Genomic DNA, 16,742 nt, shown 5'->3' with positions numbered 1-16,742 from the left:
GAGGACACAGGCTTGAGACTTTTGTGTTCCGTGTCAGTGCGCCATTTTCCCACACTCTCTTGGCCAGTCTGGACATAGCAGTGGAAATCCATGCCACTCATAACTTTGTAAACCTCTATCATGTCGCCCCTCCACCTCCGTCGTTCCAGTGAAAACAATCCGAGTTTATCCAACCTCTCCTCATAGCGAATACCCTCCAGACCAGGCAACATTTTGGCAAACCTCTTCTGTACCCTCTCCAAAGCCTCCACGTCCTTCTGGTAGTGTGGCAACCAGAATTGCACGCAATATTCTAACTAAAGTTCTGTACAGCTGCAGCATGACTTGCCAATTTTTATACTCTGTCCCGACCGATGAAGGCAAGCATGCCGTATGCCTTCTTGACTACCTTATCCACCTGCGTTGCCACTTACAGTGGTCTGTGGACCTGTACGCCCAGATCTCTCTGCCTGTCAATACTCCTAAGGGTTCTGCCATTTACTGTATACTTCCCACCTGCATTAGACCTTCCAAAATGCATTACCTCATATTTGTCCAGATTAAACTCCATCTGCCATTTCTCCGCCCAAGTCTCCAACCGATCTATATCCTGCTGTATCCTCTGACAATCCTCATCACAATCCGCAACTCCACCAACCTTTATGTAGTCTGCAAACTTACTAATCAGACCAGCTACATTTTGCTCCAAATCAATTATATATAAAGGTCCCAGCACTCATCCCTGCAGAACACCACTAGTCACAGCCCTCCATTCAGAAAAGCACCCTTCCACTGCTACCCGCTGTCTTCTATGACCGAGCCAGTTCTGTATCCATCTTGCCAGCTCACTTCTGATCCCGTGTGACTTCACCTTTTGTATCAGTCTGCCATGAGGGACCTTGTCAAAGGCTTTACTGAAGTCCATGTAGACAACATCCACTGCCCTTCCTTCATCAATCATCTTCATCACTTCCTCAAAAAAACTCAATCAAATTAGTGAGACACGACCTCTCCTTCACAAAACCATGCTGCCTCTTGCTAATAAGTTTGTTTGTTTCCAAATGGGAGTAAATCCTGTCCCGAAGAATCCTCTCTAATAATTTCCCTACCACTGACGTATGGCTCACTGGCCTATAATTTCCTGGATTATCCTTGCTACCCTTCTTAAACAAAGGAACAACATTGGCTATTCTCCTGTCCTCTGGGATCTCACCTGTAGCCAATGAGGATACAAAGATTTCTGTCAAGGCCCCAGCAATTTCTTCCCTTGCCTCCCTCAGTATTCTGGGGACTTATTTACCTTAATGCTTTGCAAGACGCCCTTTTTGATAACGACATGACCCAGACTATCTACACTCCCTTCCCTAGACTCATGTGAAGCCAAAGAGGTGCCATAAGTGACCTGTGTGAAGTGATGCCTATATTAATCTGAGGCAATAATAAAAGAGTGGGCTAGTCTGGTCTGTGACATGTGTGGAGTGACAGGCTGTATTGTACCCAAGAACGAAGTGGTAATCACAGAAACATAAATTGCAGAACAAGGAAGATCACACACTCAAAGCGATAACCATTAGCATTAATTCAAGAATGCCAATTATAGTGTCTTAAACTAGCTCACATCTCACAGCCTTGATTTCCAACATTCTTGTGAACTACACAAGATTTCAGGGTCATGGACCTTAAATTGGTTGTCTTTGCCCCGGATCAAAAGGTGTCAACAGTGGGCTAAATAATTTAGCAGCTTGTCAGGTGGATGCAAAAGATCCCATGGCACTATTTCAAAGGAGAGAGTTTTAACCAGCGACCTGATCAATATTTATCCCTCAACTAACATCACTAATGCCAAGATTATCTGGTCATTATCACATTGCTGTTTGTGGAAGCTTGCTGTGCACAAATTGGCTGTTGCATTGCCTTCATTACAACAATGACTACACTTCAAAAGTTCTTGGTTAGCTGTAAAGTGCTATGGGACATCCTGGGGTTATAAAAGGTTCTATTTAAATGCAAGTTTTTCTTTCTTTTACAGAATTCAATCCAGTATAGGACAAGAATCAATACTACTTGAGGTTGTGTTTTTAGGGTTAGCTGACTGGAAACATCCTTAAGTGCACAGTTGACAGTCTTGGAGGATGGCAAGGTTTTCTCAGTTGAAAACTGATCAAATGGGAGAGTGGTTTGTACGCAATATTTTTATTCAGAATTGCCACTAATAAATGCCAGTTCTGAATCTCCGAAGGAGATTCTGAATCAATAGCCAGCAAGACCTATGACTGAAATTCTGAACTTGATTGGTGACGCACCTGCTGCGCAAGTCTACTCAACTCCTGTATGATGGAATGAAAAGTGGGACAGTTTTCCCCACATTTAGTACATTCTATCAATCACCAACTGACTACAACACTGGATAAAAAGGGGAAGATCCCGTGAAACAGTTCCATTTCAATTCAGACTCCGCAGTAACCTTCATGCAACCCCCCTCCCCGTGTGGAATATACCATTTAAGCAGGATGAAGGAGATCAAGTACTGTTCGTGACCAAAGCAGAACTAGAAAATACAAAAAGACAAGGATTCACATCTACCAAACACATCAAATTACCAGCTATGCACCCAAATGTCCAATATAGTACCAGGTGGCAATGCATTACCCTGAGATATCGGAATGCGAATAAACTCGTGCATACCATGCATAATACACACTTAAAGAAGTGGCATCACCTCTGTTAATTGTACACAGACACAAACGTCTTTAAGACAGATTCCATTTTTAAAAACACATTTCTCATCTCTTACACTTAAAAAAAAAAATCAACGGAGAAAGATCGCCGAGCAGATCATGAAGCGACAAGCAATTGTGCTGCCAGAGGCACAAAATTAGTAACATCATGCAACAGTGGCATGTGCCAAGGAACAGAGATGCCAAACACCATACAATCAGCATCCTCAGTCACCATCTACAGTGGCATCCTATTTCCGTCAATGCTGAATTTGACAGCCCTTTGCATCCTGTTTAGCTTCCTCCTTTCTGCAAACAATCTCTTGTGTTTTTCCAAGCGGTTTATCTCTTTCCTTGATGACTAATAGAAAGAAAAGGGGCAACATTCAAATGTGGATAAATCTTCAACCTTACTCCAAATACATTCGAACCAGAGTCTGGTGGGATGTGTAGGAAATGATGATGGTTTGAGAGGAGAACTGAGACTATTGAGCCAAGCTAAGTCCAGGACAATCAGCGACATAAATGGTGCGAATGCTATGATGAAGTTTTAAATTATTCATGGGATCAACCAAATATGCACAAGACAATTATGCTACTGACTTGGAATGTAATATGTGGAAACTGCTACAGACTGGTTAGATGCACTCAGACTGTAATTACATAACAGCAGGTTCTGTGGATTTATGAACACAGAAGGAGAGCACAAGTGGTACCTCTTACTGGCGATATCATGTCAATGGGTTTATGTTTTTGTCCCACTGGCTACCAAACCAGGATATAATTCAGGGTTGTGTGGAGGATATAGAAGAAAGATTTGCTCTCCTTTTCTGTGCCCAACCCCAGTCGAGAAGAACTTGACAAAAAGTTGACCCACTTACGTTCTTTCTGTGCCCTTGCCCCAACCCCGACCTTCAAAATGGCAAAGCACAGAACATAACTTAGCGCTTCCTCATTCAACGTGGGTGAGATGGGGGAAATCAAACCCACATCAATTCCTTGTAGTCTGCAGGGTGTCGGCATTCCACTGTACTGCCTGGAAGTCTTTCCCTATTAGAAATTACTTTTTTTGGAACCCTACATTCCCTCTCTCCCCAACAGCTCGTCACTCACCCTGCTTGCTTCAATCTCCACATTCCACTTTGGTCTAACAACATAGTCACGGTTCGATGGCAATGGCACTCTGGCTCGTGCACAGAATCCTGGGTCACCAGGTCTCAGTGCTCTGAAATTGAAAGATAAATGCTTATTGTATATTGGATGCTTGAAGATCAGATCCACTGTTTGCAGAACACCTGGTAATGATTTGTACTGAGTAAATGGAAAAGTCACAGACTCTAAAATAATTTAAAACCCAATCCCTGCCCCCCTTCCTGATATCAGTTATTTAAAAAGCAACATTTACATAGGCAGTGATGAGTGACTGGCAGCTCGCACCAAATCCTGATTTTAGGTGCAATTATTTAAACTGCCAACGACTGCTGTTTCCCCAAATTCCCCCCTCACTCGATCAACTCATCACTTACTTTTCTTCTCCTGTTAGCACCTTCTCCAGATCTCTGCGAGGTGTCTGCCCACCAGAACTAAGGAAGAACAAAAACAGTTACTTCATTCCTCTCACAAAGGTAGAGGTGCTTACAGGCAGGACTTGGATAAATGCACTGCCCCAAGATTACTTATCAAGAGAAACCAACATAAAATAGCAGTCCCCTTATCCTCCTTTCTGCATGGAAAGGATTTCAAGGTTTGTTAGAATAGCTAAGCTGTGCACTCAGAGGTCATTCCACAGGAGGACCAGCCTCAGGGATACTGTACAGGAACCCATCATTTCCAAGAGATCAGTGTCAAACGAACAGAAAAGTGGACAGTTCCATTTTCTGTTCTCCAAATTCAAACTTTTCCCACCACAGAAAATTCAGCTTATTCAAGAAATAGTGATCCTATTCCAATTTTTGACCTCCTGTACATACAGCTTTCTACTTGGTATATTTGATGTCTTTCATCACCTTTACAAAATGCATCATTCCTTTCTACTAGAAAGGATAGAGCTAGGGTGCATCTCTGGACCAATGCATCACCCCAGAATGAGTTCTTCAGCTCAGCTAACTGGGGAGTTGATAGTTGCATGTAACTTATCTAGCGGGAAGGAAGAGCAGGAAAGAACAAACTTGCATTTACATATTGCTTATGACATCCGCAGTATGTTCCAAAATACTTCTATTACTTTTGAAGTTGGTGCACTGTTGTTAGGAAATAAATGCAGTTAGCAATTAGTGCATGGCAAAGTACATTATAAATTAATGAATGACAGTTAATCTGTTTATGGTGATGTTGGTTGGGTGAGCAACGCTGGCCAGGGCATTGGGAGAACTCTCTACTCATTTAGGACTGAGATGAGGAGAAATTTCTTCACTCAAAGGGTTGTGAATCTTAGGAATTCTCTACCCCAGAGAACTGTGGATGCTCAGTCGTTGAGTATATTCAAGACAGAGGCTGACAGATATTTGGGTAGTAAGGGAATTAAGGGATATGGGGATAATGCAAGAAGGTAGAGTTGAGGTAGATCAGTGCAGGAGGCGGCCATTTGGCCCATCTTGTCTGCACCAGCTCTCCTAATGAGCATTGCACCTAGTGCCATTCCCCCGCCTTCTCCCTGTAACCCTGCACATTCTTCCTTTTCACATAACAGTCTAATTCCCTTTTGAATGCTTCTGATGAATCTGCCTCCACCATGCTCCCAGGCAGTGCATTCCAGATCTTAATGACCTGCTGCGTGAAAAAGTTTTTCCTCATGTTGTTTTTGCTTCTTTTACCAATTACTTTAAATCTATGCCCTCTCGTTCTCAATCCTTTCACGAGTGGGAATAGTTTCTCCCTATCTACTCTGCCCAGACCCCTCATGATTTTGAATACCTCTATCAAATCTCCTCTCAGCCTTCTCTTTTCCAAGAGAAACAGTCCCAACTTCTCCAGTCTATCTTCACAACTGAAGTACTGAATGGCACAAAGAGCCCATATGACCTACTCCAGCTCCTATTTCTTATGTTCTTATTGCTCTCTGAAAATACAGCATTCCCTTATACTATACTGAAGTACCAGTCTGGATTATGTGGCTTGAACAGACGTCCTTCTAATTCAGGGTCAACAGTGTTTCTTACTGAGTCAAGCAGAAGCCATTTCAGAAACCTGGCTTAAGCTGCCTGCCCATCCAACCTGGTAGTCAATAATGTATGGTGAATGCGAAGAGATAGGAGGAAATGATTTCAACATGGCTGGAATAGAGTCTCCTGACCAACCAAAACCATGCCTCTGTTCCAGCGCTAACAGTTCGCTTCTTTTGAGCACGTGACTGACTGATGAGTATCCTCAACTACACAGTAATGGACACACATGCACACTGTTCTATTCTCATATTTATTAGGTTTAATAATGGACTGAAGGTCGACTCCTTCAGTTTTCTTTTTAGACATTTGGTGAAGTTGAACGTTGAATAATATACATGTGCTTTATCACTGTAAAAATAAGATGTGGTTCTTTTTAAAATTACAACCTGGTTCCCTAAACCAATAGGACTATGTTCTACTTTAGGGCCTTACCAAATACCTGATGTTGAACTAAGTGATATCACAACAAATTTATGAAACTGGTAAGATATCCTCAAACAAGCAACGAGGATCTTGCCAGTCAATCCACAATCTAGAAAGTGACCAGCAGCCGGGCCAATTTCCAAGCTTCGACAGTTTTAGCGCAGCCTGAGGCCAGCCTAGTTTCAGAATGACTTGGTCAGCCCAGTTTCAAAGTGACCTGTAGCCAGCCCGATTTCGATGAAGGACCTCGGATTGAGCATTTAGCTAGAGACAGTGAAGCTTGACCAGGAGCAATCTACAGAAGTTTTTCCTACAGGTTCAAATACAGACAGTAGGGAACAGCTGTACTGAACGACGTGTGTTTTTGGCAAATTATTAGGTAAACTTCGAACAATCTCTATTGATCAGCAATGAACCTATCAAATAGAAAATGAAACAAAAAAAAAAAAGACTAATAAAATCATTGAATTGAAAACCTGTAGTAGCGTCCTTGATCTGAAGAGATGACATCAGCAGCATTATCATCGCTATCTTCATCCCTAGGGTCTCTTCATGAAGGAATGAAGCAGAGTTTAGGGTAGCAAGTGTGGACAGCCATGTTGGAGATGAGGAACAGATTGTAAAGTTACGGTAACTCCGCAACATGGCTGTTCATATCGAGTGAAGATAATGTAAAGCAGAGTGGAGGAAGAGTAACCCGAAACAAACTCAGGTGACAGAGACAAAGAGTACACAAGTGACAGGAACTCAATAAAATTAAGAGACAGAGCAATGGCTGGTGAAATAATAGAAGTGGGAATGATGTGTGTACATTTTGGATTCTTTACTCCACCCATACAGTACTCCTGTGGTACTACTGGGCTTTTCTGATCCCTTTTATCTTGGGAGCTTTTCATCCCATTTTAACAACCCAACTGGTGGACTCCCTCCCAGAATAAAATGTTAAAGAAACTTAAATCTTTAAAATTTAATGCTTATGATGATGGAGACACAAATGATCACACATTTCCCAGCAGTACAGATAGATAACTGTGCTCACACATTACCAACACCGGTACCCTGTGCAGCAAACTTCCTTTAGCTTGTGGTGAAGGTATTTTAGACCCAATAGTAGATATTTAATTCAGGCAAGTCTTACAATAAATTCAAAAGAACGGTTTTCAAGCAGGAATGTGAATATGTATCAGGAAAGAAATATAGACTAACCACCCAGGCACCAGCACTTCAACTGAAAACCTAACCAAAGGAGTGATTTTTACCTACCGAGATGAAATCTGGCAAAGTGTTGCATCTTCCTGCAGTAGAACTTTCCACAAGTTTAGTGCCATGCCAGGAAACACTGGGTTACATATAGTGGGTACAGCCTTCTCCATGCTTCGAAAGACATTCAACCTCCTCATATTAATAGGATTGCTGACGTGGAGGAGGAGGGATATACAAGGCACTGTGCCTTTGTTGGGGTGTGGGGAGGATTATGCAAGACAATGTCCCTTCCCCGAGGGGCCATTGTCAGGCAGCACAAAGTCTTTATGAAATTTGTCACATTAATCATCAGGTGATTTTCCATTCAGTGTAACAAACTCATTCTAACCTCTGCTTTGTAGTTCAGGGAGGTAATACTGGAACATACTAGTGTAAAACTAAATCAGTGTGTTGGGTTCCAAGCCATACTAGAACAGAAAGACAAAGACAGACAGGGAACCTTTTTTTATATTTGTTCATGAGATGTGGGTGTCACTGGCTAGGTCAGCATTTATTGACCATCCCTAATTGCTCTCGAGAAGGTGGTGGTGAGCTGCCTTCTTGAACCGCTACAGTCCCTGCGGTGTAAGTACACCTATTAGGAAGAGAGTTCTAGGATTTTGACCCAGCGACAGCGAAAGAACGGCAATATAGTTGCAAGTCAGGATGGTGTGCAGCTTGGAGGGGAACTTGGTGTTCCCACGTCTTTCAATATGGAGGGAACCTATACCAAGATAGGCTTTGAACATTTTACCTCATTCATTTAACCATAACATACCATAAGGAATTACAGTATCTCAGTCCTACTCTAAATAATTGGAGTAAAGGAACATACCGGGAGGAAGCAACGCAGCGGGATTAGTTTTAAACTGGTCTAGCAATTAGCTGGCACCAAAAGGCTTCCTTCGGATGTTAGTTTCTATGGCGCTATGACCTTAAGAAGCTGCTCCTATTTCTTATGTTCTAGTTCATGATGTTGTTCATGGAAAGTGGCTAAAACATTATAACTTAAAAAAAGTTTTCCCCCTTCCAAACATCCATTGACTGAAGGCAGGGACTTACATTTACTAACTAGCAGGTAATGCCAATGAAATCTTTCTTTGCTGTGGGAAGAGAGAAGCTAATGAAGTAGTGAACAAAGGCTGTTGGAGAATGAAGCTGTTACACCATTGAATGTGAAAGCCACTGGAGCAACCAGGGCAGAAAAATCTCTCGAGACATTGTTCAGGATGATTTTCCTCCATGAGATGGCAGCATTTCCTATTTTTATGTGGATCCTGAATGAGTGAGAAAGAGCTTAACATGTAATAAGCTAACATTTAAAAACAATTTACCAGAGTGTGAACCCAGCTCAGTCTGAGCCATAGCCACTGTGTGAACCCAGCTCAGTCTGAGCCATGGCCACTGTGTGAACCCAGCTCAGTCTGAGCCATGGCCACTGTGTGAACCCAGCTCAGACTGAGCCATGGCCAGAGTGTGAACCCAGCTCAGACTGAGCCATGGCCACTGTGTGAACCCAGCTCAGTCTGAGCCATGGCCACTGTGTGAACCCAGCTCAGTCTGAGCCATGGCCACTGTGTGAACCCAGCTCAGTCTGAGCCATAGCCACTGTGTGAACCCAGCTCAGTCTGAGCCATGGCCACTGTGTGAACCCAGCTCAGTCTGAGCCATGGCCACTGTGTGAACCCAGCTCAGTCTGAGCCATGGCCACTGTGTGAACCCAGCTCAGACTGAGCCATGGCCACTGTGTGAACCCAGCTCAGACTGAGCCATGGACAGAGTGTGAACCCAGCTCAGACTGAGCCATGGACAGAGTGTGAACCCAGCTCAGTCTGAGCCATGGCCAGAGTGTGAACCCAGCTCAGACTGAGCCATGGCCAGAGTGTGAACCCAGCTCAGACTGAGCCATGGCCACTGTGTGAACCCAGCTCAGTCTGAGATGGGCTCTCTATCTGAGACTCACTGGTTAGTACAGTTATAATATTTATACTCAATAACCAGCCAGTTAGTAATGTTACAGAAAATGCTTGCAGCAAAGCTCCAGTCTGCTTCTCAAGGGACATCTGCCACCAGAGAAGTACCCAACATAACTGAATAATTAATACTTAATTATTAATTCATAACGTAATAATCTTTGACAATTAAAATCAAGGATATGGTCCCTGAAAGTTACATCTTCTCAGCGTTCATTGTAAACAAGAACCAGGTTTAGATCCCAAAACATTAACTACACCCAGTAAAACATCAGCTTGCATGCTGTACCCTAACAGACTATAAGCTCCTACTGCAACGCGATCAATGCATCAGAATGCAGTACACAAAAGTGAATCAAAGTCACCCAATGATGTATAATGCAGACACTATTTTAAATGTGCACCTGAAAAAAGTGACATCCACCAGTATTTAAATGAACTGTAGACCAAATAACACACACTAAGAAAATCTGTTTTTGAAAACCCATATATCACAAACGTAGACCATAACACTCTCAACTGTCCTTTTATGTGTACTTTGGACGTTGCCCCATCCCCTTGAATCTGAATTCACCAATTACGTTATGTATATACATTTGTCCAGAATGACAGCATGAGCTAGGGATCAGTTCTGAAGGGTAGTGGGAAAGGTTTCATCTGCAGGCAAAACATTGCTCACACATTAACTTCGACCTTTCCCTCCCTGTAACCCTCACAAAGTGTGGTTATTTTCTCCAGTGTAACAATTGCACATTAAAATATAACCACTTTTGGTTGAATTAAAACATTTTTCGGGGCAAGATTGAAGAAAGAATGAAGAATCCCCAAGTGCATTTGTTCTTCAACTCTTCACAAAGCAACTATAAGAAGGGGGTTGAAGGGGCTACGGTCTACACGCTGAACCCATCTTGAGTACTACACCTTTAACATTGTGCTCCTGCTGTCAAGTACCTGCTCAGGCGCCGCCTCATTGGCATCTGGTCAATGTCTCTTTGCTCTCGTTCCTCTCTGGTCATCCCTTTGTAATTTGATGTCAGACCAAAGATTGGTCTTGACCACTCATCTAGGAAAAAAATGTAAACACTAGAATATTGATGAGAAAATGAGCAAATTCATTTCATCTTTCAATAGGGTTTTACTGTGTATACACATTAGATGCACTAATAAAGCTAACCAGCCCCCCAATCCCAGGATAGTGGGTGAAGACCAGGTTGTCTACAATTTGGTCTCTGTGTCCCTGAGCTACAGTTCTGGATGGAGAAAATGAGCCAGGACTCTGTCCTTGATTCTTTTCCAGTGATGCTTGCTGAACAATGTGTAGCAGTGCAGTGAGAACACTTTCAGGCTTTGCTGTAATGTCCCAAACAGATAAATAGCCTGCTTGGCTCAAACACAGAAGATGGCCCCTTGGACTTGGGGATCAGAGTGGGAACTGGCCTTGGGTGTGCACTGTACCTCAGCTAAAAGTAGACACTTTTAGGGGTGGACTGAAAGTAGGCAAGCTATCTCAGAAAAGTCCTTCCTATAAGGCTCTATCACTGGCGTCAGGATTCAGGGCAGCAGGATTACAGGTACCGTATCCCATCAGTCTCAGCAACTAGACACAGTCCCAATAGATCTTTCCCAGTCAGAAGATCCAAAATGAAAATTCTGTCATTTCAATATATGCAGAGACAACGTTTGTGCACATGCAGAGTCTTGCTGGATTGTTTATATGTTATATATATTGCATGTCTGTGTGCGCAAGAGAGAGAAAGCACGCATGATTCTTCCTGCACAGTGCATGGACATCTCACGAGGACAGGATTAAACTCTGATGTGATGGTTCCCCAGTTGAATAATGCAACTATTTAGGTTCACAGTGAATTGGGATAAAGCACACCCATGGAATCATACCTCAGCGAGAAAAAAAAACTCAGAGGAAATACAAATTCAGTAAAGGTGAACGTACTGATAAGCTTTCCAGCCAGTTCTTTGTTGCTTCTGTTCTCCTTGGGATGTTTATACAAGTACATCACACATCGTCCAATCCCACTATGCTTCAGAGTCTCCTGACTCACGCTGGGCAACTGTAACAACACACCAGTCAATGACATTTGAAGATCTTGAGGCATGTTAGTGCGGCAACACAGCTAACCACTTAGCCAGGAGTGGGTAAGAGAGCCGCCGACAGAATAAAAAGTGCTCATATGCAGAGGTTTAATGAGAGCAAAAGAAAGGGATACTAGCGTGGTAGTTATGTTACTGGACTAGTAATCCAAAAGCTTGGACTACTGATCAGGAGACAAGAGTTCAAATCCCACTATGGCATCTGCAGAATTTACATGCGATTAATTAAATAAAATATGGAATTAAAAAATTACCATCAGTAATGGTGACCATGAAATTATTGGATGGTTGTAAAAACACATCTGGTTCACGAATTTCCTTTAGGAAAGCAATCTGTACCTGGTCTGGCCTACATGCCACCCTGGACCCAGAGCAATGTGGTTGACTCTTAACTGCCCCCGAAATAGCCTAACAAGCCGTGCGTAACTTTTCAAGGGCAAGTAGGGATGGGCAACAAATGCTGGCCTTAAGTGTCTGTAATTCCCGGTTTTCCTATCTCACCTTTCTTAAACTTAACTGGAGCAGTCACATAAATACTATGACTACAAGAGTAGGCCAGAGGCTGAGTATTCTGTAATTCACCTTCTGACTCGCCAAAATCTGCTATCTACAAGACATAAGTCAGGAGCATGATGGGATATTCCCCACTTGCCTGGATGAGTGCAGCTCCAACAACACTCAAGAAGCTCGACACCATCCAGGGCAAAGCAGCCCATTGAACTGGTACCCATCCACCACCTTAGACGTTCACCCCCTCCAACACTGATGCACAGTGGCAGCAATGCATACTACCTACAAGATGCACTGCTGAAACTTGCCAAGACTTCTTCAACAGCACCTCTCAAACTTGCAAACCTTACCACTTTGAAGAACAAGGGCAGCAGATGCAAGGGAACACCACCACCTGCAAATTCCCTCCAAGTCTCATCACCCTGACTGGAAATAAATCACCATTCCTTCACTGATGCTGGGTCAGAATCCTCGAACTCCCTACCTAAAAGCACCGTGGATGTACCTACATCACATGGACTGTAGCAGTTCAAGGCGGCGGCTCACCACCACCTTCTCAATGGATGGTCAAAAAATGTTGGCATTGCCAGTGATGCTCACATCCCTTGAACAATTTTAAAAAACAAGCTTATGTTTGAAGGAATTCTGGAAAAGTCATTCTATATTACCTATGAGTAATGCTATCATGCTAACACGTCCACGGGCAGTCAATTATAGCTATGGAAGAATGGGAGATAATGTACACTAAGAGGAGGGGTGGGGGTGGGGAAGAGGGAATAAATTTCTAAACAGGGATTTGTGGCTCACAAACAGATATTGACAGTAACAGGCTGTTACAAAGCTGTTCTTTTATATCACGTGACTACGTATGCTCTCTTACCTCCTGGAGTATCTTCAGAAGCTCTTCACGGATCTTTAGATGAGGCAGACTCTTGTCAGGCAATGGGGTAAGCCATTCCTTAATAGCAGACATCACCCCACTATCAATAAATGTGTCCTTTAAATCCTGTCTACAAAAATTGATATAAAAGGGCATCATCAACAGGAAGCAGAAACAAGACAATGTAATTGCGATCATTCTCAAAGATTTCTGCTCAAGTGATGCATCAAAACAGATTACTGTAGATAGCAAGGTTACACAAGTTATTCTAGGTTGTACTGGCGATCTAGGTAATAGCTTGAGAGTTTTTCTTCACTTGTGATGCATGAAACCTGTTGATGTTTTAACAGTTCCCTCTTTCCCAAAATAACAGATAACTTCAGCAGTTTTTTGTCATGGCTCAACACACCACCTAGGACACTGTTGTAAGTACAAGTTTTACTTCCCCCCCCCCCCCCTCTTTTTCTATAACCTAATAACTGGCAGTATTGCAGGGTTACAGGAAAAATGTTGGCTACCCAAAAGCACTGCGGCAGCATCGTTACCACAAGAACTGCAGCAGTTTAAGGAGAAGTCCGGCCATCACTTCCTCATGGTAACTAAAGGTGGCATTTATTGCCTGTCTTATCAGTGTCCGCCACATTCTGATACCAAAAATAGAAGTTAGACTGTGTATGTACAGACTATAGACCAGGGATGTCCAACCTTTTCGCGTAGGGGCCACATTATAAAATATGTCCTACATAGGGGGCCAGTGAGAAAATTTCAGAAGGAGAAAGACATTAGAAATTTATTTTATTCATCATAACAAAAAATGTGCATTTTTGTGAACAAGCTTTAAATGGGAAGACTAATTTATTAATTTACGATGTTGAACACCGATTTAGGGAGATACCTGGCTTCGTTTTGCTTGCACAAGCAGACAATGTCTACCCACACACATGATGTTGCGATGCAGAGATATTCCAGATAGACGTCCATCTCTCTCCACCCTCCCTATCTACCTTGCACCGCCACCCCCCCCTTTCTGTGTCTGCCTGACTCTCCCACTCCGGGTCTGCCTGGCTCTCCCTCCCCCTCCCCCTCTCCGGGTCTGCCTGGCTCTCCCTGCGCCTGCCTCTCTCCCCCTCCCACCAGGACTGGGCTGCAAGCCTCGGGCTCACCTTTACTTTAAATCAGCATACTGGCGGTTCCCCAGGCTGACTGCAACTACTGTCTCTGTGGTGACCTGCTTCACTCATTAACCTCCAGGTTTGTGCCAGTGGGCCAAAGCCAATCGCCATGGAGCACACAGTGCTACATTTCCCAGCAGGCGCTCACTCACTGTAAACAGCAGAGACGGCTGATTGTAATAGAAACCTTTGGCGGGCCACAAGAAATTTCCCAACCCTGAAGCTGAAAGCAACTGGCCGATGATAAAAACCGCGCAGCAAGGAGGAGGAAAGGCCGAGTACAGTTTTCATCTGTGGGCCATATGTTGGACAACTCTCGTAAAGACTGATTCAGGACCTGAGGGATATGGCGGGCCTCAGAAAAAGGAAGAGAGTTATGTACGGTATTATGATTTTCCACTAATTCTAAAAGTTCTATTGTTCTTTCTTAGCATTTCAAATTGGAATGTAAGCTTTAGAGAGCTTGTCTTTACATAAATAGTTGCAAAATATAGTGGATATGGCAAAATTGCTCAAAATGTTAATTCTAATCTGCTTCAATGATTGGAATCATTTCTACTCTGAATGCTTTTGCAACAGCAAGCACTGGCAGTGGTATACAAGTCACTGGTGATAATCACTTTATCCCAAAATCACAGGCCTGTTATAGCTTGCAAGACCTTTTCTCTCCTACTGAAGGTGCTGACTCTTGATCAAGTTCAGCTCCTTGGGCTTCAGTTGTCCTCTGATTCTTGATCCAAGTTACCTTTCTTGATGTGTGAGGTGAGCGAGCATCTGTAGACTATTCAACTGTACAGGACGGGTGCAGCTGTGATGTCCGATCTGTATGGCTTGAATCTGTTACCAGTGAATGCATCACTAAATTCAAGGATTACTGATAGAAACTCAGCCCTATGTTATACTGAAACTGAAAGAAGAACAGAGGTAGATCTCAGCTTACTTTTTCAAATGCATCACGACTGTGGGGAGAAGGGTCAGCTTTTTCAAGGCTGGCTTCTTCTGGCCATTGAGTTGTCTATCCTCCTACAGGAAAGAGAATATAAAAGGCCATTGAATATCCATGAGGGGATGTACTTCATCACAGGCATCTACAGGAGTGCCCCAGGATTGACACCGTCAAAACCTGAAGTCCATTTACCTTCAGCTTGCTAAGCCAATACATGATAATTCTCAGGGTTTCCAGTCTGCTCACTCTCTCTCTCAGCTCAGGCATCTCTCCTCCCCACTTCACTTCAATGGTAAAAATAGCATCATGCAGGCCCCCACCTGCCAAGCATGAGGCATATTAATTTTGCCACATGGACATAAAATTTCAAACGGTTGTTGAAATGAAGAAAGCACTTGCTTTAAAAAATTGCCAGCTTTTGGCTGGAAAGACATTTTCATATTAACAGACAGTGCTTGGAAAGGACAAAGGACCATTCCCGGACACATTCAAGCCACATGGACTTGATCACCAGATGCTGAAAGTGGAGGAGCTTGCATTTCAGGCTGACTGCTAAGATGGCCGAATATACAAAATGGACATGGTCAAACCAGTAGTCACATGACTAACCTGCTGGGCAACCTGAGTTTTTTGAATTTGTACAAACAGTTTGGGCAGAAAGCAAAATGCTCCTGGACTGAAGATCTCTCCTGGCTGGCTAGCCACAGTCTCTCCTGTCTGCCTGCTCCCATCTCTTTCTCACAAACCTCTGAATCCACCGAAGACACATGAACACCAAGAGAGAAAAGTCTCCTACAGCGAACAAGATTTAAGAATAACACTGGGCCCCAATGAAAAGCAAGATCTACCTACATTCAAGGACTCTACAGTGAGCTCGAAGACCCTTAACAAAAACTTTTCAGATATTGCGTCAAACTTTTCCACTTTATTTTTCTTCTGCGCTTTTCTGTCTCTATTTGCATGTGTGTATCGCGTATGCATGCTAGCATGGGCGAGTTGTGTATTCATGGGCATCAACCAAATTAGAGTGTAAGTTCAAGTTTAATAAATTTAAACTTTTCTTCTTTAAACCTAAGAAAGCCTGTTTGTGCTGGTTTCTTTGCCTTATAACTGGAAAGTGGTGAACAAGGATTCACCAAGGAGGAGCTAAAAACACGGTATATTTAAAATTAAAGCCCGTTACAGTAAGACCAGGTGAAGGCTGAAAGGGAGCCCTAGAACTCTTTCTCACCTGGTCATAACAACAGTAACAAAACAACGATTTAGTAACTCCATCACTTCACTTTGTTCAGGCACTACCTTCCCACCGCCACTACCAAATGACCTAGTGTCACCGTGTATATTTTTCGTGCTCCAGAATTAATGAATGCCTTGACCATTTTGTGTTCTATTCTACTCAAGCTCCATCTTTGCCTCTTATTTTTCTGTCTTTCCATTGCTCAATTTTGCTGCTCTCCCCATCCTGTTCCTTCCTTGTGTCATGAAAACCCTATATGCCAAATGGGAAATATTAATTTCATCAGTTGGAACTTTACATTAGTCTTTTAATGGAAAAATCCTACATGTAACTTTTTAAAAAACCGGCAGCCAAGATGGTCACTGCAATTTACATTTGAAACACAAGATT

At 43.0% G+C, this 16,742-nt stretch overlaps 1 protein-coding gene across 2 annotated transcripts in view; it reads right to left on the bottom strand.

Moving 5' to 3' along the window:
* Nucleotides 1-16,742, bottom strand: part of LOC137375191 (protein IWS1 homolog) — a 91,990-nt gene that overhangs the window by 5,615 nt on the left and 69,633 nt on the right. For both annotated transcript variants that reach the window (XM_068041962.1, XM_068041963.1), the window contains exons 9-14: nt 15,110-15,192; nt 12,998-13,127; nt 11,450-11,567; nt 10,450-10,561; nt 4,223-4,279; nt 3,810-3,921 (exon numbers count right to left, since the gene is read on the bottom strand). In XM_068041962.1, the coding sequence (XP_067898063.1) occupies nt 3,810-3,921; nt 4,223-4,279; nt 10,450-10,561; nt 11,450-11,567; nt 12,998-13,127; nt 15,110-15,192 (612 nt within the window). The remainder of the gene's footprint in view (nt 1-3,809; nt 3,922-4,222; nt 4,280-10,449; nt 10,562-11,449; nt 11,568-12,997; nt 13,128-15,109; nt 15,193-16,742) is intronic.

This window comes from Heterodontus francisci, chromosome 11 (assembly GCF_036365525.1).
Source record: "Heterodontus francisci isolate sHetFra1 chromosome 11, sHetFra1.hap1, whole genome shotgun sequence".
Taxonomy (NCBI): Eukaryota; Metazoa; Chordata; class Chondrichthyes; order Heterodontiformes; family Heterodontidae; genus Heterodontus; species Heterodontus francisci.
This window is presented reverse-complemented; position numbering and strand designations above follow the sequence as displayed.